The sequence below is a fragment of the Rhyacophila brunnea genome, unplaced genomic scaffold (genome assembly GCF_057557595.1).
Source record: "Rhyacophila brunnea isolate RB1 unplaced genomic scaffold, BYU_Rbru_1.0 scaffold_17, whole genome shotgun sequence".
Lineage (NCBI taxonomy): Eukaryota > Metazoa > Arthropoda > Insecta > Trichoptera > Rhyacophilidae > Rhyacophila > Rhyacophila brunnea.
Window position 1 is genome coordinate 16,507,469 of NW_028232827.1, and position 27,622 is coordinate 16,535,090.

At 33.6% G+C, this 27,622-nt stretch overlaps 2 protein-coding genes across 4 annotated transcripts; one reads left to right on the plus strand and one right to left on the minus strand.

Annotated features, from left to right (window-relative positions):
- The first annotated feature begins 1,955 nt into the window (after positions 1–1,955).
- Positions 1,956–8,150, plus strand: SrpRbeta (signal recognition particle receptor beta). Its single transcript, XM_085944514.1, has 5 exons — positions 1,956–2,128; positions 3,358–3,521; positions 4,119–4,258; positions 6,592–6,723; positions 6,953–8,150. Exons 1-5 carry the CDS (start codon positions 2,032–2,034, stop codon positions 7,164–7,166), a joined length of 747 nt encoding a protein of 248 aa, XP_085800640.1. The 5' UTR covers positions 1,956–2,031; the 3' UTR covers positions 7,167–8,150.
- Positions 8,151–14,685: 6,535 nt separating this feature from the next.
- Positions 14,686–26,984, minus strand: REG (proteasome regulator gamma). Of its 3 annotated transcripts, none has more exons than XM_085944517.1 (5): positions 26,836–26,984; positions 25,970–26,101; positions 20,870–21,097; positions 17,889–18,104; positions 14,686–16,701 (listed from the first exon to the last, which is right to left on the minus strand). In XM_085944517.1, exons 1-5 carry the CDS (start codon positions 26,854–26,856, stop codon positions 16,558–16,560), a joined length of 741 nt encoding a protein of 246 aa, XP_085800643.1. In that variant the 5' UTR covers positions 26,857–26,984; the 3' UTR covers positions 14,686–16,557. The 3 variants fall into 3 exon arrangements, with proteins under 3 accessions (XP_085800643.1, XP_085800642.1, XP_085800641.1); XM_085944516.1 differs by having other exon boundaries at positions 25,970–26,107; XM_085944515.1 differs by having other exon boundaries at positions 25,970–26,107; positions 26,561–26,984.
- Between the last annotated feature and the right edge of the window lie 638 nt (positions 26,985–27,622).

The following is a 27,622-nucleotide window of genomic DNA, read 5'->3' on the forward strand; positions in this document are numbered from 1 at the left end:
AAAGGGCGATAGTACCTCCTTATACAATACCTCACTTATATACGACACTAGTAGGTACGGAGACCAACCGTCCACCTCCAAGGACCCAGGACCTGTCCCTTTAACTATGGATGATTTCGGGTGGGGTGGAATAACATCAAATTGAATGGTGGAAGAAAGGGCACTCCTTACTTCCAGATGGCGGCCTTCGACTCTAAAACTTACAAACCAGCTTGGAACAAATGGAAGACGATGACATGGTGTAACATGAACCTAATGGATCATAATAGCCCTCAACCAATGAAATTGGCCAGATACCTAGGCTACTTGCACAACATGGAGGGTTTGTCGTACAACACCATCCTGGTGCATAAGTCAGCCATAGCCACATTTTGCAAACCGATTATCATTTTAGATATCAGCATCAACGTGGTAGTACAACACAATATGTTAAAGGCAATTTCGGTACATAAAACGAAACCCGTCAAACCACCGGTTTGGGATCCAGGACGAGTGGTAGATCATCTTAGGAAAACAACACCGGTGGAGTACAACCTATTCGAAACGTCTCGCAGGACAGCTACCTACTCGGCTGCTTCTCGCATCGGGACGAAGGGTTCATGACCTCACACTACTCAGTAATAGTAGACAATGGATTAATGGATAAAGGTGACCACATAATTGTATGGCCAATGTTTGGCGCAAAGACAGATACCGCCAAGCATCGTCAATCGGAATGGAAGCTAAGCGTTTCCACCTGTCAAAACATCGACCCAGTATTCTGGTTACGGAAACTCGTCTGCATGTTAAACCCAAGGAGAGAGGAAGGTGGGGTTATTTCGGAATTATTTATATCTTCAAGAGGACCACCAAAACCAGCTACCAGGACAGTTATAGGGAATTAGATAAGGTCAGTACTGTTGGAAGCAGGGGTACAAGAACCACCAGGCAGTGTCCGCTCAGTGGTGGCTTCCTTAAATTGTAAATATACCCAATAGATGACATCTTAAAGTGAGGTAACTGGCGTAGTGAGTTGACATTTCATGACCACTACCAGAGAACGATGGACACACCACCATCAGAAGGGGAAAAGAACTCATTAACTGCTCTATTCAACCATATACATTGAAAGTCACGATGGTCTATACCGCGTCAATGAATCATTGTCACATACAGGAATTTGGTATACCCAACACCAGGTGATTACAAACAGATATCTCAAGGACTTCAAAGTCAAATTCGAATAATGAAAGGAGTTTTACCTACCAATAAAACTCTTATTATTCATGTTGACTTTGAAGTCCAGGTAACTTCTACTTGGTTCCTTGAGCCATGTCATAATGAAGACAAAGAGGTCCCAAACTCCCTACATAAAAAATGGACGCGCGGGTATGACCAGTAAATAAAAAGGGAGAAATGACCAACGACAAGAAAAAGGAAAATAAATTAGTAGAATATATCCTCACGCGAAGAAGAAAGAGCAAACCCTATCTCAAGGACTTCAAAGTCAACATGAATAATAAGAGTTTTATTGGTAGGTAAAACTCCTTTCATTTTGCATGCTATTTTTTGGTTGGTGTGTGTAGTGTGGTAAATAACCATAAAGAAAAAAATAATCTAGTTTTTTTATGTCTTTTATTTCACACCGCACGTCACTTTTATGTCTATACCGCCAGCAGTGCTACCATGTCTACTGAAATTTCAGTAGATCGACTGAAATTTTGGTCAGAAAAAGAAGAAATTAATTAGGTATTATAATATTTTGTGATGAATAAGTCACTTTTTACATGATATTTTAAAAGACACTTGTGAGATTATGTCAATATGCACGCTTTCACTAAACACAATCGTTGAATTTCATACATTTTTGTCATCCTACTGATATTTCGAAGAAGAAATCAAAAAATCTACTAAATTTTGAAAATTTTAGTTGCCAACACTGCGCCAGTCATTGAACTTGACCGCGTCAACCTGTCAAACCAAACAAAATAAAACGAGGTTAAAACAGCGCAATCGACGCAAGATTATAAATTCGACACAACATAAGACAATATGGCAAGCAAACCTGCAACTCCCAAATTAAGTGTGGATTTTAACAATCCTGTTATCATCACTGTTATTTCTGTTATTGTTTTATTCCTCACCGTATGTAAGTATAATACATCATTGTGTAGTGTACTTTTTAAATATTGTCTGGCACGTAATTCTGTAAAGTGTTGATAAATAATATACCTAGAATAATTGTAACAGTACATATTCATGAATAATTAGGTCAGCTTCTCGATTTGTACCCCTTTTTAAGTTTTTATTTCTACATTTTCTACGTACTTATTTTTAAGAAAACGTGGTACCTATCTTCATAATGACTTTATTTTAAATACAACTATGTTTGTTATTCTTCTGTTATGTACCTAATCTGAAATTTAGCTCATGCAACACTCGAGAATGGCCACCTCTGTACATATTTTGCATTTGTTTGATTTAGCCGAAATGGTTTTTTTTTATGCACCTACTTATTGCAATTTCTTTGGGATATTGTCCGATAATATCTTGACCTTTTTTGTCTTTTTTATGGGGAATGGTTTTTTGTATTATCAAACCATATAAGTAATATTGCGGAAACAAACATAAGTTGAAAAAAACATCTGAATTTTAATCATGGTAGTCGTGGTATAGCTACCATCTATGATGCTATATGTTGCGGATTCATTCCCATGGCTGACCAAATAATGCATGTTTGATCCAATCCCGTACAAGGACCTAATGGGTTGGGCGAAACGACCATTCTTCATAAAAAAAATATCAGTATAACCTCCATTCTCTACACTCCTGATGTTGAGCGCATCGATGCTTTGGCTTACACCAAATTCGGTTCAGATAGATGCTATATTTGCGTGGAAGCCCGTCCAGTGGACCCACAATTAAATAATTAGATCACGCCCGAGAAGCATTCTCCTGCTCGCCGTCAATCAGAAGCAGCTGATCTCCTGCAATTTAGAAAGGATTCCTCGAGCAAAAATACTTCTTTGATGAAGACATTATGTCAGTATAGAGTAGGAGTTTTGTGTTATTATCTTTAGTGGAAGAATCCTTGACAGCACAAGCAGCCGTGAAAGTGGCACAGAGGATAGGGTACCAGTAATGATACACATGGTTGTGTTAAGTTGTATGCCAATATTGTTGCCATGATAACTTCGAAACAAGACGGCTGCTCAACATTCAGCAACAGTATACTAAATTTGTGAGTCACAGCCCAATAGCCAGTAAGTAGTTCGACAGGTTTATTGAAGACGGTACAATCCAGGCATATGGGAAGCCTATCCATAGCACTTGCATGGCTTTACTATTCTCCATGTTAATCTTATTATTTTATTTTAGTAATATGGCTATGGAGCCGTCGCAAGCAGGCGAGAACAAGTATATTGTTCACTGGACTAAGCGATTCCGGGAAAACTCTTATCTTTGCACATTTATTGCATTCACAATTTCGACAGACGCACACTTCAATCACGGAGAATGTCGGTGACTATCAAATGAATAATGTGAGTGAGACTTATTTAGGTATTTGAAATTACATTTTGATTATATTCATCAATGTATTGGGTAAAATTTAAGTACCTATCCCGGTGCACTGATTTTCATATAAAATAGACAAAAATAATTGAAACAATTACAAAAGTCTAGAAAGGTTAGGTTTGTTTTTTTTTTGTTTTCTAAATGCCTTTCTTAGTGTGACGCAAGTCAGCCAATCGCAGTCATTCAAAGTAGTATGTCAAAATTGCAAACTTAAATAAATACTCACAAGTATAGATAAATCATTTTACAGAGGCACATTTACTTACCACTTACGCAAACCATAATTCTCTGGAACTAACTCAGAGCGCTTGAAGGAACTTTGAAAGTTACTGCCATTAGGTAACAATTTGTTTTATTGTTTTATAAAACCAAAGTCGATTGGCATGTTTGTATTGATAGTTCACACAATTGATGAATATGTAATAACAACAACATAAACAAAATTTTAAAGCGTTAATCAATATACTATCAGAAGTATTAGTAAAAAGTAAATATCATCGTTGAGCTGTTGATATATCCCTTGGTTAATATAATTTGATAGTCCTGTTATTTTTATTTTATAGAGTGTGTTGAAAATAGTTGATATTCCTGGACAAGAGCGCGTGCGTGGTCAGATATTCGATAAATATAAAAGCGCCACAAGAGGATTGGTTTATGTGATTGACTCGGCAACATTGCAGAAAGACATTCGAGACGTAGCGGAGTAAGTATGATTACCTAATTCTTGCAGACAATAATATTAACAATTTAAATGAGAACAAGTAAATACATTCTTAATCTAATCACTTCTTTTTTGAAAAAGGTCATGACTTAAGATATCAACCTCTTTTTGTATTTGTTATTGTAATAATAAATCATTATGCATAAGAATATACTAAAAACAATCACTATGTTGGTACCTATGTGTCTATTTTTAAAACGCATGAGAAAGTGTTAAAAGAATAATATGTAATTCAGAACACTTTCCTACTATTGTTACACTGTGATGCAGGCGCTCCATTGACATGCCAAGAGTCCGAGGACAATTAGTATTTAATATCTATTTTTGATAGTGTTGGTTCACACATTATGAAAATGACATCAGCCATGAAGTTGCTTAAATAATTACTCTGGCAAATAAATCCTACAACAGTTTTTACATCAAGACTTCTCTCAAGGAAAATCATAATAAAGTTACTTATAAAGACCCTCATCAGAAATGTTGGGCTTTTCAACCCATAAAGAGACAAAAAAAGATAATAACTGGACATCATTGAAAGGAATATTTCATCGGAACCATATCCAAGGAAGATAGCACGTGGCTAGGAAGGTACAAACATGAATTATATGTGTTGTACGATGATCTCCCTGTAGTCTCACATGTGAAAAAGTGGCAACTCTGTTGGGGGCAGGCCATGTCTCAAGAATGAAAGACACTTAACCACCAGAGGTTTCCCTTTAACACGTTCACTGTGAATAAAATATCACACGTGATAAGAGTACCTGAAAATTTGCGATTTTTAATGAACTTTCGAAACCCTATAACTTTGTTAAAAATCAAAATCTATGAACAATTTAATCACCATAAACTAGTTTATTCCTTTAACTCTCCAAAACATATGACGCAACTCAAGAACTTGACATTCCCGGCAATTCCAGGCCGAGCGAACTAAAGACTCGTTCAATCCGCACGCGTATTTTGCATTTATCTACATTTATTTTCGACAAAAAAAATTCTTACCTTTTTTGTTTTACAGCCATCAACTTACAAATTTTATTGATAATAGCTGTTCTTATAGTTGAATTGTCATACATGAAAAAACTGTGATAGTTTCATAATTTGAACTAGGTACAAGACACACTTTTACACTACGTATATTTATGAAATAGTCTGAAACAGGGATTATATTATGGCAAAAAAGTTTATATAATTATAATAAAAATACGATGGCCTCATATTGCTTTAGGCTTGGTTCAGACACGGCACATTCCGTGCGGATTGGAATGCGCGGTTTTAACCGCTCGGAGTCAATTTGTACTTGCTTTCGGATTCCGCGCGGGATCTATTTTTTTGCAGTTGACTAGCGGATATAGAAGCTAGTACAAATTGACTTTGTGCGGATCAAACCGCGCGAAATCCACCGTGTCTGAACTGAGCCTTAGACACATTACTATGGAAGTTTTATTCATGAGTATACATACGATTTTGAAAAATTCGAGTAGACACATAAATTAATTTTTACGGAAGATGGATATATTATAATGTTTGACACACTGTGAACTAAATTTGCTCGTGGAATAGCCGGACACATGGCTGTAAACAAAAGCCATGATTACCCGGACAGTCTGGATAACAAAACAGGGAAGCTTTTCTAGTTTTGCTAATACTCCAGCAATATTTACATCTACATCTCTTTGTATTGCCTAAATTTCTTGCCTTGCCATGCTTTGTATTACCTTCGTGGCTATAAAATTTGTATGGACACGGGATCCGTGTTCCATGCACAGATTGTGTTAACAGACCAGAAATGGAAAGCAGGGCTCAGAAATCCATACTGCACTGGTTGGACTGTGTAGAGCAGTGGTGCATAACCCATTTGAAAGAAGGGCCAATTTATCTATTTTCTAATTTTTCACGATCCCCAGTGGGCAAGTGTTGAAAAATAATGATATATTATACTAGATGAGATATACATTTAATTATTAAAAATTTAATAGCTACTCCAATCACTCTCTACTTTGCATTACGTACATATGTATTTGCACAATAGAACTTAGAATATAGGAAATTAGAATTTTGTTGTATTCAATGCAAAATTTGGTGATGAAGTACTTGTTATTGTTGTGGGCCGTGGTTTATGCATCGCTGGTGTGGAGAGACACACCACCCCTGAGGGGCGGCAGAGGAAACTTGGGGTTAACAGAGGGGAGTGGTAACGACCAAGATCCACGATGCATTTTAGTGTCAGTGATAATAATGATCCGACGCAGGTTTTTTTCTACTTCTGTACATTTATCAATTTATCTGGATTACTAAATGTGTTATCATTTTTCCAGATATCTTTACATTCTGTTATCCGACCCGGTTATATCGAAAATGTCACCATCTGTTTTGATATTGTGCAATAAGCAAGATCTGCCTCTGGCTAAAGGAAGCCAAGTTATCATCAGCCTTCTCGAGAAGGAAATGTGAGTTACATGTTTATCAAAATTAGTATAACATATTCATTCCTTAAGTAGACATGGAAACAATGTTCATGTTGTCTTTATAATGTACTTTATTGACAAGGTGAGAAGAGAGATTCATATTGAAAACTATACTGGTTAAATTTTCATATTTCCGACCTGATTCAACTTTTAGCCAGATACGTCGTTGACAAATTTTACCGAATTTTGATCTTGTGTTTCTTGTCTTCAGAAATCTTCTCCGCACAACAAAAACCAGCCAGCTTCAATCGGTCGATCCATCCCATGCCGATAATGTGATGTTTCTCGGAAAGAAAGACAAAGATTTTAAATTTTCTCATTTAAACATAACGGTGCAATTTGCTGAATCATCTTGCATTGATGAAAGTGACGAAAAGCCTGTTAATCTTGAGGAATTGTACAATTGGATCCAAACACTGCCATGAAGAATTTAAATTGTTTACACCGAATTAAGGAGATCCTTTCTAATGCATTTAATTTTTAGATAGACATGACAACAAATTACATACCTTCATTGAACTTAGTAACGTATAGAAATCATGTATCAGCCAGATTTACACATTTTTTAAGGTTTACATAGCTTACCTATAAAATTTCATTCAACAATTACATATCGTGTTAAGGCCGATCGTCACCGAGTTACAGAATCATCCATGTATCTAAGGGTTATTATTAAACATTAGCAGATAAGTAAGATACTCATTATAGAAATGTAATTTCCAGTAAATTTCATGTTTTCTTAATATTATTATGATGCTTGATACATTACATACAATGGTGGGTATGATTAGTTAAAAGACTTAATATTTTTGATATTTTTTGGTTGCATAGATTTAATGTTTCGTAATAAATATGCCATCATTTTACTTCTTTTTATATAATTAGTATTGGTAAGATAATATGATAGTGATCTTCCTATTATCAGTCTGTCACTCGAAACAATCAATTTTAATTATTGACATACAATGAATTTGTTTGTCATATCGATGGAAAATGATAATCTTATCATATAGAAATTTTAATATGTCCTACGTTTTGCTGGAATATATAAAATTGTAAGTCGTGAGTGAAATAACATTTGATATTTTAGGTGTTATATGATTTCATAAAATAATATATTATAGTATGTATGTTGAAGGCTTGTTAATTTCTTTCCCAGTTCACTGAGTGACAGATATATAATTATATACGTGTAGGGTCCATTATCAAAATACTTAAGCATTTTTGGACAATTCACAAATAAATCGTGAATTTATAATTAAACATTAAGTTTTAAGAGTTTTTTTTTTGTCTAAAACGACAACGTAAGGAAAGAGTGTGATTTTTAATATAAGGGCATACTTATCGAAATGTATTGCATTGCTTGTTGAAAATTTATTATCATTAAAAAAGACATATTTTGATAACAATTATTGTTGTTTTATTTTTGACGCAAGTGCATAATAATATGTAATAATGTTATCTACTACAAATATGCAATCCAGACTTTCAGAACATCACAAAATGTCTTGATGAAATCACGAAAGGCTTTGTTGCTTTTCAAGAGAGGTCACGAGCAGAACAGCAGTAATAAAAATTATCTTCTGCTTTATAGTCATGGTAAGTACTAAATATATGAGAAAGAAGCTTTTAAAATAAATACATTCATACTTGCAGCCTCTCACGTCACAAATGAATACAAGTTGGGTGAATACCGCCAATGGTGATATGATCAGATAATTAACTGAGACTGGGTATCGATGGGGATTTTTTAGGTGATGCGTGGTGATATCATTTAGGGAGTAAATATAGTTAAAGAATAAGCATTCATATTCTAGACATTTTTCATAAAAATATCCACTGTGGAAATATTAAACCAAATGTTGCAAGTTTGAATCCCTTTGCTGAATTGGATTTACAAAGCAAAGTTCTATTGAGCACTGGTTATCTGCGGAAACAAGACTAGCATTATTAATATTCAAACTAGAGAAATCGACTAAACCAGCAAACTGCTAACTTGACCAAAAATGACATTTTGTTATAAAGCATGTTTTCTATGCTCACCTACCTATAAATAAATGTGTTTTCTTTCTTCACATAAAACCGCCAACTGCAGGTGCCAAATTCCCAATATCGTAAATGGAACAACTCTGCTCTTTATAAAAGGAAAGCTAAAATAATGTATTAACGGCCCACATGCTCGTCGTAGGTCAAAATTGAGTTTTTATTGTATTTTCAAACCATGATCCTGGACACTCCTTAAACGTTGTAGATAATTTATTTATATAATTTTGAAGCCTTATTATCCTTTATAGTTATTTTAAACATTTGATGACTGCATAGAGTATTTTTGTTACATAAAATAGTATTCTTTTAAACCTCTCCCTCTAATGTTTTAGAATATAGTCATATTTCGGTACATAACTGTGCAGTGGTGTTAAGATTTTTTACATTTATTAATTTTTAAACACATTTATAAAACCATTAGTATAATTTATCACGAGATAATTTTTGAAAAATATTCACGATAAAAAATTATATTGATAATCTCTGTGATCCCAAATTTGACAAGAATTAGGCATTTTATTATTCAAAAAATCGGCAAGATTAACACATTTGAAGATAATTTTAAAGATACTCATTATAAGCTATGTCTTTGACCATTCAAGTGTGATAAACATCCTACGAATAATGATTGCTTTATAATAATTATTGACCTAAGAATAAGGTAGTGTTTTTTTGAAATACGCCATTTCTTTTGGCATTCTCCAGTAGTTAAGCTACAACATACGGCCGTAGCCATAAATTGACAAACTATAATTGAAGTAGGGAGTAAAATGATATTGACGCGCATGTTTGAACATGTACCATTTAAAAAAAAAATAAAAAAAAATTCGGTTAGGTACATGTTCAAACACGTGCGTTAACATAATTTTACTCCCTACTTTAATTATAGTTTGTCAATTTATGGCTACGGCCGTATGTTGTAGCTTAACCACTGGGGAATGCCAAAAGAAATGGCGTATTTCAAAAAAACACTACCTTATTCTTAGGTCAATAATTATTATAAAGCAATCATTATTCCTAGGATGTTTATCACACTTGAATGGTCAACGACATAGCTTATAATGAGTATCTTTAAAATTATCTTCAAATGTGTTAATCTTGCCGATTTTTGAATAATAAAATGCCTAATTCTTGTCAAATTTGGGATCACAGAGATTATCAATATAATTTTTTATTGTGAATATTTTCCAAAAATTATCTCGTGATAAATTATACTAATGGTTTTATAAATGCGTTTAAAAATTAATAAATGTAAAAAATCTTAACACCACTGCACAGTTATGTACCGAAATATGACTATATTCTAAAACATTAGAGCGAGAGGTTTAAAAGAATACTATTTTATGTAACAAAAATACTTTATGCAGTCATCAAATGTTTAAAATATATATATAGGATAATAAGGCTTCAAAATTATGTAAATAGATTATCTACAACGTTTAACCTTTCAGCTGCCCGGCCGATATACAGAGTTTATACTAACAGGGCCCAAGAATTATATATTTCAATAAAATAAAAAATTCTACATAAAAATATAAAAATATAGCACTCACGTTGATATGATGTCATGAAAAGCTCCAAAAACAAATTATTCATACGAAATCTCGTAAATCTGTCATCACATTTGCACTAGAATTAGGGTTGCCACAAACCACTTCACTTAAAAAAAAATAGTTTCACGAATAAAGTAACTTCACCAAACAGACAACGATAAATATTTACAATAAAGAAAGTTTATAACTATATTTACTACACTATATTTATACTATATTTACACATATAAACAAAAAAAAAACACTAAAAATTTTCTTCCGTATGGAAAATTTCAAAACAAGGCTCGAAACATAGAGCAATGTCACATTGTTTACATAAATATCTAGTTTCTTTACGTTTTTTATCAGTTTTGGAATTGAAACACACATAACATCGTCGAGTAGCATTGGTTTTTTTTATTGTCGACGGAATTTTGCCCAAAAAATGGCGTTCGGTAAGCCTAGCTGGCAATGGAGCCTTCCGTTTCAAATTCTGCCGTGGTTCAGTCTTATGATCTTCGATCAACTGTGTCAGCACATGTATTTGAAAATCTCCCAAGGGTTGCTTCTTGCCAGTTTTTTCTTGGTGGATGACGTGGGCATTCAGTAGACACAGATCAATAAGGTGAAAAAATACCTTTTTGTACCACTTGATCGTTTTTCTGGCACATGTGACGGAAGAAATGACCATGTCACCATGATCCACTGCACCCATGTTTTTGTTATACTCTACTATGCACTCGGGTTTCACAATCGGTTCTTTCGATTTGTAATCGACTTTTCCTGTCGGCTTAGTAACATTGGTATGCAGAGTGGTCAACATTGTCACATCTTTTTTATCTTTCCAAGAGAGAGCCATCATATCGTCCGTGTGAAACGATTCGGTTTCACCTTTTTTTAATTTGGTGGTGAAATTTGGCATCCCGAGTCTATTCCGTCTTACTGTTCCGCAAGCATTTGTCCCATTTTCATGCAAAAATTTGAACAGTGTTGGACTACTATACCAGTTATCGATATATAACGTGTGGCCCATGTTCAAATATGGCTTCAGTAAAGTGGCCACAACATTTCCTGATATGCCAATATAGTTTAGCTTGTCGATCTCCGTTTGTTTTCCCGTATATATAATTATATCTAAAACAAATCCAGTATGGCAATCGGCCATTACAAATATTTTTATCCCAAATCGACTAGCCTTTGTTCGGATAAATTGTCGAAACGAAAGTCTACCTTTGAATAAAAGAAGACTTTCATCAATACATATGTTTTGATGAGGGTACAATAGATTTTGAAAAGTGTTTTTCAATGAAGTTAAAACCTGTCGAATTTTAAATAAACGATCTCCTGAAACCTGTGCTTCGTTATCGCAAAAGTGGAGCATACGAAGCAACATTTCAAAACGATTTCTTGACATAGACTCCGAAAAATACGGTGAAAATAAGCATCGTTTTGTTGACCAGTGTTCTGTTATTTTATTTCGAGAATTCCGCGACATCAATAAACAAATTCCCAAAAAGGTATAAAAATCATCGGTGGTACAGTCTACCCATCGCTTCAAACGGTCACTCAGTACACGCATGTTTTTGGTGGCAAACACAAATTGTCTATTCGTTTCACGAACTATCATCTCCACAAATGATACACTAACAAATAATTTGAAATAATCCGATTCACGAGCATTAGAAGGCAAATCTGATTTGCCTCCCGAAATATTTGAATCAAATGAAAAGATTCGAGGATCAAATGGGTCCGATTGCCATGAAAACGATGGTCTTTCGATACCATTTAAAATGTCTGCAGGAATATCGTCATCACAATCTTCAATATCATTTTCGTCGTCACTCGGTTCGTCTTCAGATTCGATTGTTTCCACGAGCACTTCAATCAAATCATCATCCGAATGCTGCATCAAATGCTCATCCATTTTGATTACAAATCGTCAAAAAACACGTGTAAAATAACTTGAAATCACAAAAACACTAAGAATACACTAATATTCAATGAAGTGTTGTATATCTATTACAAAACAAATACATCGAAGCAATCACACAAAGTTCTACTAAAATATGACGTAAAAAACTTCGTTACAAATTAAAATAACACTAAAGTACACAATAAATGTCAGATTTTTTGATAAAACGTGGTTATAGAACTTGTATATTGAAAACAAAATTAAAATAACTCAAAAATGATCATTCGCATGTGAAATAATACACATCAATGAAATATTCCGAGCGCGCGCGTTCAACACTAAAAATATGGGCAGAATGGCGGGCGATAGTTTGGGATTTCCCAATTTTGGCAGCCCTAATTTCGTAGAATTGAAATATGTCTGTAGTCACTGTTTTACCCACGATTTTAATCAATTTTTGTTTCGAATTATTTCAATAGATGTCACTAGCAACACCAAAATTGAGAAAAAGTCGATTTGACATTTAAAAAGGCGCGAAAATATGAATGCGTATTTCGTACGTCACGGGCGTGTATCGCGCGATCTACTATGACGCTCGTCGTACGTCACGGGCCGCTATAAGGTTAAGGAGTGTCCAGGATCATGGTTTGAAAATACAATAAAAACTCAATTTTGACCTACGACGAGCATGTCCCCCCTTAATAATTCATAATCCAGCTTAATTGTAAAAAAATTCATTTTTGGAATTGTTAAATTCCGCTCGATATTTAAATTAAGCATTTTCTCCTTCCTAAAAATTTTGCCCAAATGGAGCGATAATTTTGCGAGCATCTTTCATAAACTGATCAAATGAACAATACTTGCAGGAAATATGTCGTAATTCCACTGTATATAAATGTTAAGGAAATCAATAATCGGAAACTATTGTTTGGATTGATGACTTACTGATTCCACTGCGACCTTGTTATGACTAGACTAGTTTTGTGTTTTTGTTTCCCAATGACTTTTTCTTTTTGAACAAAATGTTATACTTATTGATTTTTTTACTATCGCTATATGCTTGTAATATAATAATCGGAATTTCAATTCACCGAGGAGCGGGGCACGCAGCTGGGAGCTTGATCAGTACTGCCGGCCCGACAGTATTTCGCCGTTTCTGCGTTCATACGTGTGCACGCACGCGACAGTGGAGGAAATAAATATAGCTTTAATGATTTATTACCGTGTTAAAATTTATTTCTGCAAGCAATTTATGCAAAGTTCTTTATTTTAATTACTTATTAAGGCCATGCATTAGTTGAGGCACGGTCTAAAAAGATCGTTGCTAGGCGATGCGCGGACTGTGGGTCGCGGGTGCAAATGACACCTGTCAAACGAAATATTATTTTTCATATAAATCCAACATACGTTCATTTTATGTTCTGTTTATTGTTCTATTAGTAACAATAATAATATATTCATTGACATGTTTTCTTTTTAAAGTAAATGGGTAACGTTTTTAGTCATCTTTACACGATTTTAGAATTAATTGACCCGTCGCCATCACGCAGCAAAGTGACGTGCTTCTGCCTCGAGATTCTCTCAGTGAATGGCAGCGAGTCCAAAATTTCGTCGCGCCTACAGTTGGAAATTATTTGGCGTTTCACTGATGCGTCACCTTAACATAATTAATAATTTTGATGTCAATAGTAAAATATAATCCAAATTAACATTTTTTTATTTTTTATCAACCGCAGCAACCCCTAGATATCTTATCCACGAGCCGCATGCCACTGATAGTATCATTTATTTCTATCATAAATTCTTTACAGTTATCATTTTGTATAAAAAATGACCTGTTTTCTTGATACCATTGATACACAAAATTAACTTAAAATATAAATAAACAATAGAAGAATTCAATACCCGTAAATATTTAAGGATTTATTTGAATTAAATGAGTTATATCAATTTTAGTAGTGTGCCTTTTTAAGTGGTCCTGAAAAATTTACCTCGTCTCCAATGGTTTAACATGTCCTGGATACTACTAACTATAGCAGAATTTCATTAATCTAGCATTATCTGGAGATATTGGAGAAGTGAGTGAGAAAATAACCATCGATAAGAGAATAACAGGAACAAAACCCCTAACATTAACCCACCATGTGATCAGGTTTATATAGTACCGGATTAGTGAAATTCTACTGATCACACATTTATTAAGAGCATGTGAATTTCATTCGATTGACAGGATTCAAATGTAGATAATCATGAAAAAGATGCATACACAAGCTAACCTTCATTTCATGGTGTGCGTCAGTTATTGTAAAGTTGTTTCGTAAATTTTAGCTTCGCAATAACTAGACTTGTATAAAATATTTTTGAATCTAGTAGATTTTGTTTGACGAAGCTGTCTTTATATATTTTTGCGAGTCAGACAATAATAAAAACTTGGTGAAAATAAAATACTGTGAATACAAAAGAATGTCTTTCCTTTATTTTATGATAATGAAATGGTTGATGTGTCATCATTAAGGGTCGCCAAATAAGTAGCAATAACGAGATTGAATTTTAAAATTACATCGAAGATTTTCATGGGGGCACACACAATCAATCACACCATTCAAATTCAGTTCCGGGTATTCCTTTATTCATTTGTTAGCCAAATATTTTTTTTCTCAGGCGACATTATATCAAAGTTTTACTGGCTCAAATATAAAATTAAAAAAAAACATATATTTATGTAAAACACATGGCATTTGTCTTCATGCGTATCTGTTTACAATGTAGAAAGTGTGTAGGTGTAATTTCCTTTACCGAAAGAGTAGAGAATATTCTTTGAATTTTAAATATTGCTTGCTACGTAACACGTCTGTATTTTCAAGTTTTTAAGTGTAACAATGACAATTATTTGATTGTGCTACTTTTTTGGTGACCCCTAGTCATCATAAATATAACTATTTTTGGTAAAACCCAAATAATACAGAAGCACAAATTTGTATGTAAGACATTACACAGAAATTTTTAATCAGGTAAAAACACTTCAGTAGGAGGCACTAACAGAATTGCATATTTTGAGGTTCACTATTGTTTCACAGCGCCGTGGCCCACACATCAACTGCGTGGCATCGAAATGAACATACGGACATATTACAACAATACTAAGTTAACAAACAACTGAAGATATTTATTGATTGTACCTATCGCCACAATAAAACTACTTTATCCTCGACGGATTAACCATATCAAACAATTAAATAAATTTTTATCTTGAATACAAAATGAATTCTTTTAAAATTACTACATACAAGCGATATTTAGATATGACTGATGAATTTCGTTTACAGAAACTCTACAAATATTAATTTTCTTCAAATTGCGCAGGCGTACAGTTCAAGAAAAAGAAAACGATCACTAATTATTGTATAATAATGTATGCTAGATAATTCAACCCTTTCAGTTTATCAATATAAAATTACATGTGTTTAGACTCAAAAAATCGTATGTCAAAAGCATAGATTAGATGCAGGAAATAAATAATTACGAAGTGACATTGCGTAGCTTACAGTCCATTGTAATAGTGGATGCGTTTCTGGTGAAAATGTCAGAAAAAAATATTATTTCAAATACACATTTATTAAATAATTAATGACTAACGGTATCCAGTATGGTTTTATTATATATTGCATGCTAATAAATTTGGTTACATAATATTTTTTTTTAATTTATGTAATATCTACAGTGCGACTTCTATATTGTGGAAGACATGTCAGCGCACCGTATGGGGCATAGAGAGCTCTAACATTCCGGCCGCAATATCAAGCTCGCACTATTTGTATGTATCTACTTATTTTGAAATATGCATTAATTTGGAACATGAAAATAAATGTATCACAAAACAAATATAACATTTAAAAAATATCAAAACAAATGAGTCGAAGAAAATAATGCACATTCGTGAAAACGGGGAAACGGTTTATAGCCGACTATTTTAAAAACATTAAATCTACATACTGTTGTGATTTTAAGTTATTTCTTTTGAGCAAAATATTTATTCACATTTTCTATCTAAAACATTAAAAATCAGCCATAAACTTTTCATATGACATAATATAATCGAAATGTTAACGACAGAATAAACAAAAACAAAACGGAGAATAAAACACATTTTTTAAACATCAAAACATATTCGAGTGTTGTAAGAAACGCATCCACTATACCTCCCGCAGTACACCCGATCGCACCACAAAATCCACTCGGACGTTGTTATCCGTTCCCTCTGTCAATGTTCACCGAATTTAATTAAGTTCCATTGAGTTTCAATTAAAATATTGGAATGACACTTCATTAATACAACGACTCGGCATTGGAGGAGCGCGGCTTCTTGATCTTCTCCAGATTCTTGATGACGATGTCGTGCAGCGAGCAATATCGGTTTCGTATCTCGCACATGACCAGCCACAACGACAGGTACTCTTTCTCATCCAATTCCTGTAATTAATAAAGCGTTTCTGGACAGGTGAACCACATACATATAAAAGAAAATAATGAATTCACAAATATTGTTTCACAGGCTTGATTCAGGCATTATTCATTGATTCCGAGTAAAACTAACGATTAAAAAAAAATTCCAATCACAATCAACCGGAAGAGAAATAGAATGAGGCTAAAAGTGAGCAAGAAGAAATTATCAATCGCATTAGTCACAACACAGCACTGACTTCTGTTGACACTTTATTGGAGTACATCGACCAATAGGAATTCGAACATAATCATATAATAGCTCTTAGGAAAATTCAAACTGATATTAGAAAATCATTAAAAGATTCCTGCAAACAAACCAAAATCACAGATTTTCTTAATAAATAATGAGTATTAAACATGTTAAAATAATTGCCTGCTTTGCTTTCTTTTAAAAAGAAAAAACCATATCATTGTTTATCCGTGCGGCCACTCCCCACCTACTTTAAATACATACACTTGTTACCCCATTCATTGAATTACCCACTGTAGTCACATTAAAAATTGATGACCTCTTCTAATGAAAGTATGTGAAGGATACATGGCAAAAACAGGCTCATCGCATTTTTTTTTAATTTTTGAGATTTAAATGCCAATTTGTTCAACAGAGGAAGTGCTCAAGAATATCAAACTACCAAAATCGAGAAGAAAGTGTAATCAAGGCAAAAATCAGCTCATTCTGCTGCATTCTCAACTGCACAAAAACATAGGATATGTTTTATTATGTACATTTTTCACTTTTATCATATTTCAAAATAAATGAGAAATCAACTAGTATATAAATTCATTTACTTAATATTAAACACATTACCCGACCAATAACGATTTCATTCTTCTTTTTGCTCTCTTGCAAAATTATCATTTTGTCGACAGCCTGTTTTTGCCGTGTACCCTTCATGTGTAATATTAACCAAGCAATGGTCATAAAATGTCATACATACAGACAATAAAAGAATTGGTGTCATATTTCACTCCCATGCAACAATTTTTTTTTCCCCCAAAATAATCATGTCAGGGTTTTACTGCCCTTCTAAGTAATGCTTGCCCGTATATATTCAGGCATGGTCTTTTTGTAGATAACTGTTTCTGAGTAAATCGGGGCATGGTCCTTAAGCAGTTAATCATCATATTATTCAGTCCAAGGGTTAATAACTGACCTGCACTGCTCGCCGGTAGTCTTCAATGTGCGGATATTTGGCCACTTTGGAAACAATTTTAGCTCTGGAAACAAAGTACCGAGAGATCTGGTCGAAGAACGCCGCCGCCTCCGATTCCACAGATTGGATTTCTGCCAACGTGTCTTCTTGGATCGATACACCGAAATTGTTACCATCTTCTATTTTTGGTATCAAAAAAGATATCCACATCTTAAGCTGAAATGAACAAACAATACAAATGTAATTATTATTTACTTGACAATCAATAGGTAATCTATAAAATTTAATCATTCAACATTGCATTATTTACAGCAGGGTTTCTTAAGCTATGGGTCGCAACACAATGTCACTTGGCATATTGGGTGGGTCGCAGAACACTTTTTAACAATACATAACGTCGCTGCATATTCAATATGACCTATGTGCAATTTTTGGTCAAAATGAGTTAATGATACCACTCGAAGCGGATTTTTTTCCCCCACAATCTGAACGTATGCTTATATTTAAAAAAAAAATCTGAGACTGCATGAATAAGATATTAAATAAATCGTATGTGCAGCTATTCTAAAAATGCATCTGAATTAGTCGTATGTGAGCGACATTGCACATACGATCATTCATTTCAATTCGCACAAAATTTTTACCGTAGAGCACATCCGATTTATTTAACACCGACTATGAATTTGACATTTTGCTATAAATCGACTTTGTTACCGTTGGAGGTGTTGTTTCAGACTAAAACCATCAAAATTTATCGATTATTATTTATATCCCTCGTCTGCAATCATCTTTCAAAGACTTAATGTAAGTATTGACGTTTTATAAAATCCTTATTATCCATTCATTCTCTCTCTAGTTTCTCAAGTCTTTTTAACAGTGCCACTATATATAGAACCCCTTCCATTAAGGGCGGACATTTTTCGGTTAGGTATTTCATTTTTGAATAATAAAATGCCTAATTCTTGTCAAGTTTGGGATCACAGAGATTATCAATATAATTTTTTATCGTAAATATTACTATAATAATGTCGACATAAATCATACTAATGGTTTTATAAATACGTTTAAAAATTAATAAATGTAAAAAATCTTAACACCACGGCACACGGATGTACTGAAATATGACTATATTCTAAAACATTAGAGCGAGAGGATCAAAAGAATACTATTTTATGTAATAAAAATACTTCATGCAGTCATCAAATGTTTAAAATAAAAATAAAGGATAAGGCTTCAAAATTATATAAATAGATTATCTACAACGTTTAAGGAATGTCCAGGATCATGCTTTGAAAATACAATAAAAGCTGCATTTTCACCTACGCTGAGCATGTCCCCCCTTAAGCGAATCAAAATATAAACATTTGCAAGAATTAAAAGTGGTGATTGATAAGGACTATCACCCATTTTATGATTCTTTGAAGTATGTTTAGACTTTTTTGTATTTCCAATGTACCATTATCTTGTTAATTTTGATTGTTTTTATAACTGTCGTTAATTCTAGTTACAATATAAACGTTTTTTGTCTGCTTTAATTTTTTTCATATCTGTCAAATTTATTATTATCCTGTTCTTATTTTTATAACTGTAACTATGTAGGTATTTCTAATAACTACCTAAGAATATACTTTTTTTCATCTTGTTTGTTTATATTAATATGTATGATCCTCCAAAACTCCTTTTACTGCATCAGCATACCCACAGGTAGTCAATTTCTGGAGCATGGGTTGAGGGTTCAATCCCTCGGCTGGCAAAATATGCATGTTATTTTTTCAATGTGTGTTTGGTCCAAAGCGAAGACCCAATGGGTCGGGCTGTTGGTTAAAGACCAGTCTCCTAAAAAAACTTAATAACATAACCACCACTCTGTGCACGCTCTTGACTTGGCACAGAAAAATGGTGACTTATTTTTTAATATTTTTTATAAGTATACATATTATAATAATATCACACACAATTTTCATTTATGCTTAAATGCACTATTCTTATGTTAATATGAATCTATTTTAGTATGAATTCTAACACATTGTGTTAGTATAAAATAAGTCGTATGTGCAAAATAATCGGAAAATCGTGTATTTTATGTTGAAATATTTTTTGTTTTTTGTTTTTCCAAACTCAAATAACATGTGAAATATTTAGGTCGAATTTAAAAAAAATTTAAAATGTACTTAATGTTTTTGGTTATTTTTTAAAACAGTTTTTTTTCGATTATCTCAGAATGTGTCAAATGACACATACGATTTATTGAATATGCAGCGACGATAACAAGGGCTCTAGCCTGGGGACCCAGGTTGAAGGGGGTGGTCGGGCGTGACGGGTCCACCATATAAGTGAGATAAACACACATCACAAATTTTTTACAATAGTAAAAAGTCTTACTTGAATGACATTAAAATTTAAAAAATGTGATGGCACGATGCAAATTTTAATAATTGTTCCTTTACTGTTAACGATAGGTAGGGGGGCCCACCAAAGACCCTAGCCTGAGGGCCTACTTCAAGATATAGGGGCCATGAATACGGTGGTGTGATTTTGTTGGTATTCACAAACACATGTGACTCAATGTACCACCCGACACAGCTTGAATGAGACATTTTAGTTTAAAAAAAACAGCTGGTGCTGAGGAGACATGCCGGGACATTGATGTCACATGACTAGCCGAAATAAATGAAAAAGTAGGTTCTGCATTCATCAGTAATGGAGGTAGGCTGATAAGATCCGACATAAATAGTGCACACTAAACTTTCTTAATCACACATTTATTTACACACTACCTTATTCAATTCCCATAGTATTAATTTAATATCGAATTTATTTGGTGACAGTGAAGTCTTTCTACCAAGTGATATAATACAGATGGTTGAGAAAAAAAATAAACATCAAATGTCATATTAATGACTCATTTTCGTCAAAATCACTACATAGGAGTTATTTAATATACAGTGAATATGAAATATTAATCTATCAAGAGTAATAACCAGATTGGAATCCTCGACCAGCTCCCGGATGCGAGGTTTCACGACATGGATGAGGTCACAGATGGGTTTGTTGCACGTCACCGTGCCCGAGGGGAGGCTAAACACCCGCGTGCCCGACTGTGCCTGATCTGACTCTGACTCATCCTCCACTCGCGCTCGCTTGGCTCCCGGCTGCGCGCAATTGTTGCTGTTCACAGCAATGGGGGCTGGCACGGGTATATTCAACTCCTGGAAATTAATACATATTATGCACAGTATTAATGATGGAATGGTATAGCGAAATAATTATTTCTTATTCGTTGGATGATAGGGAGATTGCGATATCATGATTGTATCTTTTTGTGCTCTTAACATGAGTTTCAAATCGATTACAGCAGTAGTGTATTTCTCAAACATGTTCATACTTATCGACATTATTTATCACTAAAACTTTACCTACCGCTTCCCAGTGGCGATGACTCCATGCTAGCGATTATTTAAAGTCTATCTTTTTAATTAATTGCCTATTAACGTATTTAAATAACTTGATTATTTTATATTATACAAAAATCATACTATTTGCCAATGACATCTCGACACCCACAACTAACAAAGCAGTAACTCACTTTTGGTCATTTTTCACGAGCAAAATGAAAGTTTGAAAAATTCTCATATCGTAATGCTAAGAAGAAAATATCTGGTAATAGGGTTAAAAGACGTAGTTAGTGCTGACAATCAAGTATATTAATGTTTTATCTCTGTAAAACAACTGGAATTACACTTTTTATGAGTTACGACATGTCATAAAACAATATATTTCCAAAGAATAATGTTGTAACTCATATTACAACTTTTTCCGTGAGATGATTTAAAATAAAAATATACTTTTTCATGGAATATTGTTGTAACTCAACTTTAAAACCCTCGCAGCATATGAGTACATACAAAAAACTACTCTATTTTTGTTCTGGCCACTGCAATTATCAGAATAAAATACAAACGATACACCGATGACTTGCGAACATTTTGCCACAGAATAACTATTTTACATGTATGCAGTTATATTGTGAACTGATAAGATGGAGTAATTCAAGTTACTACATATTTTCTTACAGGTTGAAATGCAAAAAAAAAATAATTATAACCTTTTTCGAGTTCATATCTCTGCAACTGGTATACATAGAGATACAACGTTAATACAGGCAGAAAGAGTATTTTTTTCTTAGTATGCGTGATGTCGTAACTCAAAACAGCCAAAAAGTAAGTTACTGCTTTGTCTTGTGTCGATCTGACATATAAGTAGAAATGTAATATAAATTGACTGCCGGCTAGACAGACATGTATCTACTCCTACTGAGCCAATAGTAGACACTAATACGTAGCATAAACCAACCCAATCACACAAAGGCTTCAAGTAATTTGGTACATTTCATGCATAGGTACAATACATACAAACAGGCACACATAATGTCAAAATCAGTTTCATACTATAATGCAGTAGTTTCCAAACTCTATGTTACGCCTCCCTTTAAAAAAATCAAATCTTGGTGCCTCCCCTTTATTTCATTAAATAATACAGACACCTTTGTAAATAGTCAACAATGTACTAATACAAAAATATATAAAAATAAACAAGATTTTTGTTTGCTTCAATATATCTAGCGTAGAAATCATTTAACCGGATAACTGCCGCCAGCGTACTAGCACGCTTTTCTATTCCGAGAACAGAGGGCCAGCCATGCAAAATGCACGTGCAAAGACGCAATATATCGGCAGAGGTCAATGTTTTGAATATTTCAATCACTTTGCCCACACAGCGACATCGCTTAGGATCATGGTGTAATACTTACATTTGACATTTTCTATATTATCATCAACGAAACTATTGCGTTTATTGTCGACTGTGAGCAAACGCGGCACCCATCTTGCAGAAATTTTTTTCATGCCCAATTTGTCATGTAAAATAGAAATGACTCTACCTTTTGAGATCCCTGTAACCTCAATTATCTCACTCAACTTTAATCTTCGGTCACTTAACACCATATCGTGGATTTTATTGATCATTTCTGGTGTAGTCACCTCTACAGGACGTCCTGAGCGTGGTTCATCCTTTGTTGATGTACGACCACGTTTAAATTCATTTAACCAGTTATAAATAGTTGCAAGTGAAGGAGTAGATGTGCCGTGAACTAAATCCAACTCATTTTTTATTTCCTTTGCTGTTAACCCTTTTATATTAAAATGTTTAATAACAGCTCTAAACTCAATTTTCTCCATTTTTGTAAACAAGCAAATTTTTTTTTTAAATGTACGAGAAACACACAACAACCCGACCAATCTGATTGAAACTTCGCAGCATACTGAATCGGTAGTGCCGCTGCATGAAAACAAACCGCTTACAGTACTAGTCGCGCCACCTGTCGGCTTTTTTAAGGACTTATTGACCCACCCTCGTAAGTCAAGTTTCTGGGATATTTGAACTTTTTTACATAAAGGTAAACCTTTTGATTGTCTTCTTTATCAAAATGGAAGGAACACAAAGTATGAGTGTAAACAGTGCAAAATAGCGCTCTGCGTTGAATCTTGTTTTGAGACATACCACACGGTAGAAGACTAATACTTTTTTTTTTAAATTCGTTATATTTTTATATGGTTTTAAGATTAAAGTAGCATATTGTAGAATTACTTCTCATGCATTATCACGTTCTCATCTTTACTGTGACAACACTGACATTTTGTGAAACATTAAGTTTGATTTATTTGGATAAATAGTGGCGTAAATGGACACATCGTGTATTAATCTGGTAAGTCTATATGATGTAGTATTAATATAATGCCAAAAAAGGACTACGGTTTATTTTTTCAAAGAAATCGCGGCCCTCCGTATATGGCCATTCTAATACCTCTTGGCATAGAACAGGTTAAGTGGAGACATGGCGAACTTATTTTTTTTGTAATTCTGATTTCCAAAGCTCCAATTTTTTATGAATGCCTTCACTTTGTCTTTTTAAATCAGTGAATGCATTAGTGGTCCTTGCATTGATTTATTCACCCATTTTTTTAAATTCCAACCAAATAGACAAGTTTAACAACAAAATTATCGTTCCTAAACAAATTTGCCTCAAATTTCAACATTATGATTTGACCTTTTCATTTAATTTTTTCACGAGATAGCCAGCGCACTTCACAATAGTATAGAAGTGAGGTATTATAAAATTAGTCTCCATATTTTCAGACAGGTTTGCAAACAAACTTTTATAGGACTGTTTTTTTGTGTAGTTTATAACTAGCGGCCATTTTATAAACTATGCATTTGCAAACTGCAAACCTGTAGCTACATTAATTGTGTTAAACTTTTCGCGCCGCTGCTATAATGTGACCTGAGGCTGTTTGTATATTCCTATATACATTCTATTAACCCATCGCGCCCTATCGGCGCCGGTGTTACAGGATGCAGGACATGGTGAAAATCAAAAAAATTTTATCATATTTTGATTTTTTTTAAAGTTGAAATTACTTAATAATAGATGTAGCTATATACAGTCCAATATATTTTTTAAGAAATATTTGATTTATAAAATCTATTTTTATTTTAATTTGTCAAAATAATGATCTGTTCGCTAAGTATGAGGTGTTTGAGACAGTTATAAACATAAAATTGCCATCCATCATCCAAATATCTTGAAGAGTATTATATTTAGCTCCAGTTTTAGTATATCTTCCTTTTATTATTTACTTCTATCAGGGACTTTTTTTTATCTAAGTATGTCATTTTGTATAAAAAAAGACTAAAAAACCCAAAAAACTATATTTGACATGTTTTTTTCATTCCACTTTTACACAAAGTTTACTTAAAATGTAAATACTTATTAACTACGTAAATACTAGGAAAAATCAAAACCTATAAATATTTAAAAGATTTATTTGAATAATACATGAGTTATATCAATTTTAATAATCAGTGTGCCTTTTTAAGTGTTCCTGAAAAATTAATTCTGTCTGCAATGAGTTAATACTATAGACCGAGGGTACTTTATGGAATTTGAATTTCAATCCATTAGAATATCGTCGCTTCCATTGCAAAATTGTATATCTGCAAAATCTCAAGTTTTCAGGAGAGCATAAAAACAGTTTAAAAATGTATGGCACTTCAATCAATTCAAAAAAGGTTTTCATAATTTCAACGAAAATGTAATTTTTGTAAATTGAGTTATTTTGCATGTGTGTAAAGGCGATTTTTGCTGTTTTAATTATACAAAAATGTCAAAAACGCATATTTTGCAGATACACAATTTTGCAATGGAAACGACGATATATACATTCATTTTGGCGCATTGGATTCGTCCTGTGGTCTGAGTGTCTGACTCTCATAACAGCACAATTTTTTTAGTCGATCTCGGATCACGGTTGGGCATTACTATTTTTGGTAAATGTGCCGCAGGTGCCCGCATGAGATTTTAAAACTTTCTTTTTAGACCAAACCCAACCCAACCTAACAATAACCTAGTGTGTGATGATTAAAATTTTTCAATTAACAACTATTTGATCGAAAAGCATCTGCACCGACAGAAAAAGGTATTTAATATAATTGTCTACATAAAATAAACTGTTTTCGTAAAAAAAATTAATTATAAAAGCTCATGCGGGCATCTGCGGCATAATTACCCTATTTTTAATATCTATTTTAGAGCCTGTTGTCTTTTTTTTCATCTAATACCTATGTATTATAGAAAGCTGGGTGCCTATCTTTGACAGGCACCCTCCGTCACTGCCGCTCACAGACATGTGTGGTGTGATATTAGTAATCAATCGTTAAACGTGTTTAGACACATACAACTTTGCCATAGGTACAAAATAAATTAAATTTTAAATGTTCGGGCAGGCGTCACTGCAATAGCGTTAGCCTCGCGCCGAAGTTTGAATTCTCTAAACAGTCTAAACCCATAAAAATGTTTTTTTTTCAAATGAATAGGCATTTGTTTTGAAAGATTATGCGATTTTGTTTTATTTTATCACCCAAATAAGGAAGAAGTCAGCAATAAGCAATGTGTTATAAATTAGTGATAATAATAATACGTGCAGTAGGCAATATTACATAAAAAAAACTTTTATTCATCTTACCTGGTGAACTTCGATGAAACTTCTCTCTTTAAAATGTGGTGTTTCCAACAGTTCGTTTAGTTTAACGATTTTTTCAGGAAATCCAGTGATAATCAGTTGCTCAGCTTTGGTTTTGAGTGCGTCCTTATAGTTCTGAACCTTGAAAATTAACAATCAGATTCATTTTTTATCATGGGTGCTAAATTAACCTAAACAGAAAAGCCATGCCAATTGCCACATGAGACAAAAATACTTTGATGCTTTTCTGACAGTTCGACTCAAATCAATTTGTAAAACGATATTTTATAATTAATCGTTTAAATGAGATACGTTAAAATAAACATGAATGGTGCCGTTTGCCGATAATATTATTTAGACAACCAATAGCAGCATGAAAAGTGCATTTTTTTCATGATAATAAATTGCACAAGATATTATTTAAATCGGTCAGATGGACTGATAAAAGTTTTCACTTGTTAAGAAGCAGCACACATATTTGCAAACACATTAGGTTAGATCTATATATTATAATACCCAAATTAAAGGGCTAAAGTACGAAAAGGGATAAAATCACTTGAAAATGCCATTGAATGTATTTTGTGGCCAACTTACGGGTACGTTCTCCGTGAAACGTGGTTTTCCCATTTTGAAACGAAGTCGGCGTCAAGCGAAAACTAAATTCTATGATACTGTAAGTTAGAATGAATTCGGTAGATAATGACTGGAAAACGTTATTCAGACTGAATGCCAAATACGCAAATGTTTTAACAAAGCCGTCGAGAAAAACGTCTACAACGCCGTCATCCGGAGTAGTCACTGTAGACAACTATGTATCTGTATCATAACAGACACTTTTTAATCATTTAAATTACAAAAGGCGGTCCTACCTTTTTTTCAGTATCTGCCATTTTCAACTACAATAAATAAATTAATTACAAAAATATTACTATTATCTATATTACAAACAAAATATCCACCAAATTAGAAGAAACGTGTTTATAGCCCCCCTGCCAGTTGCAGGTTTTCCTTTATCCCCACTTCCACTTGCCAGAACTAAAAATATTGTTCATATTTTATGTTTACCATTCGCAGTACATAATCGCAGTAGTCTATGACCGATTAAGCCGCGTTGACACGGTCCAATTAGACTTGGATAGGAATAATTAGTATGAAGATGTCTCATCCAAGTGACAGCTTCATACTATTTATTCCTATCCAAGTGACAGCTCCATACTATTTATTCCTATCCAAGTTAACTTGGATGAGTAGGACGCGGTCCAAGTAGCTTGGATAGGAATAATTAGTATGAAGATGTCACATACGAGTGCCATCCAAGTTAACTTGGATAGGAATAAATAGTATGAAGCCGTCATTTGGATGAGACATCTTCATACTAATTATTCCTATCCAAGTCTACTTGGATCGTACTTGGACCGTGTCAACGCGGCTTTACGGCATAATCTTCACAACTTTATTAGGTAGGTACTATACCTTACCTAGGTAGTACCATTACATCATAATTATGATGATTATTAAATTATTTCTACTTGATGTCAGCTGTTGGTGAAATTGAAAAAAAACAATTGATTAGGTAGGTACTTTAATTATTATAACAATATTATTTATCCTACCTATCACGGTTTAACTTTCACTAAATATACCTACAAAATTACC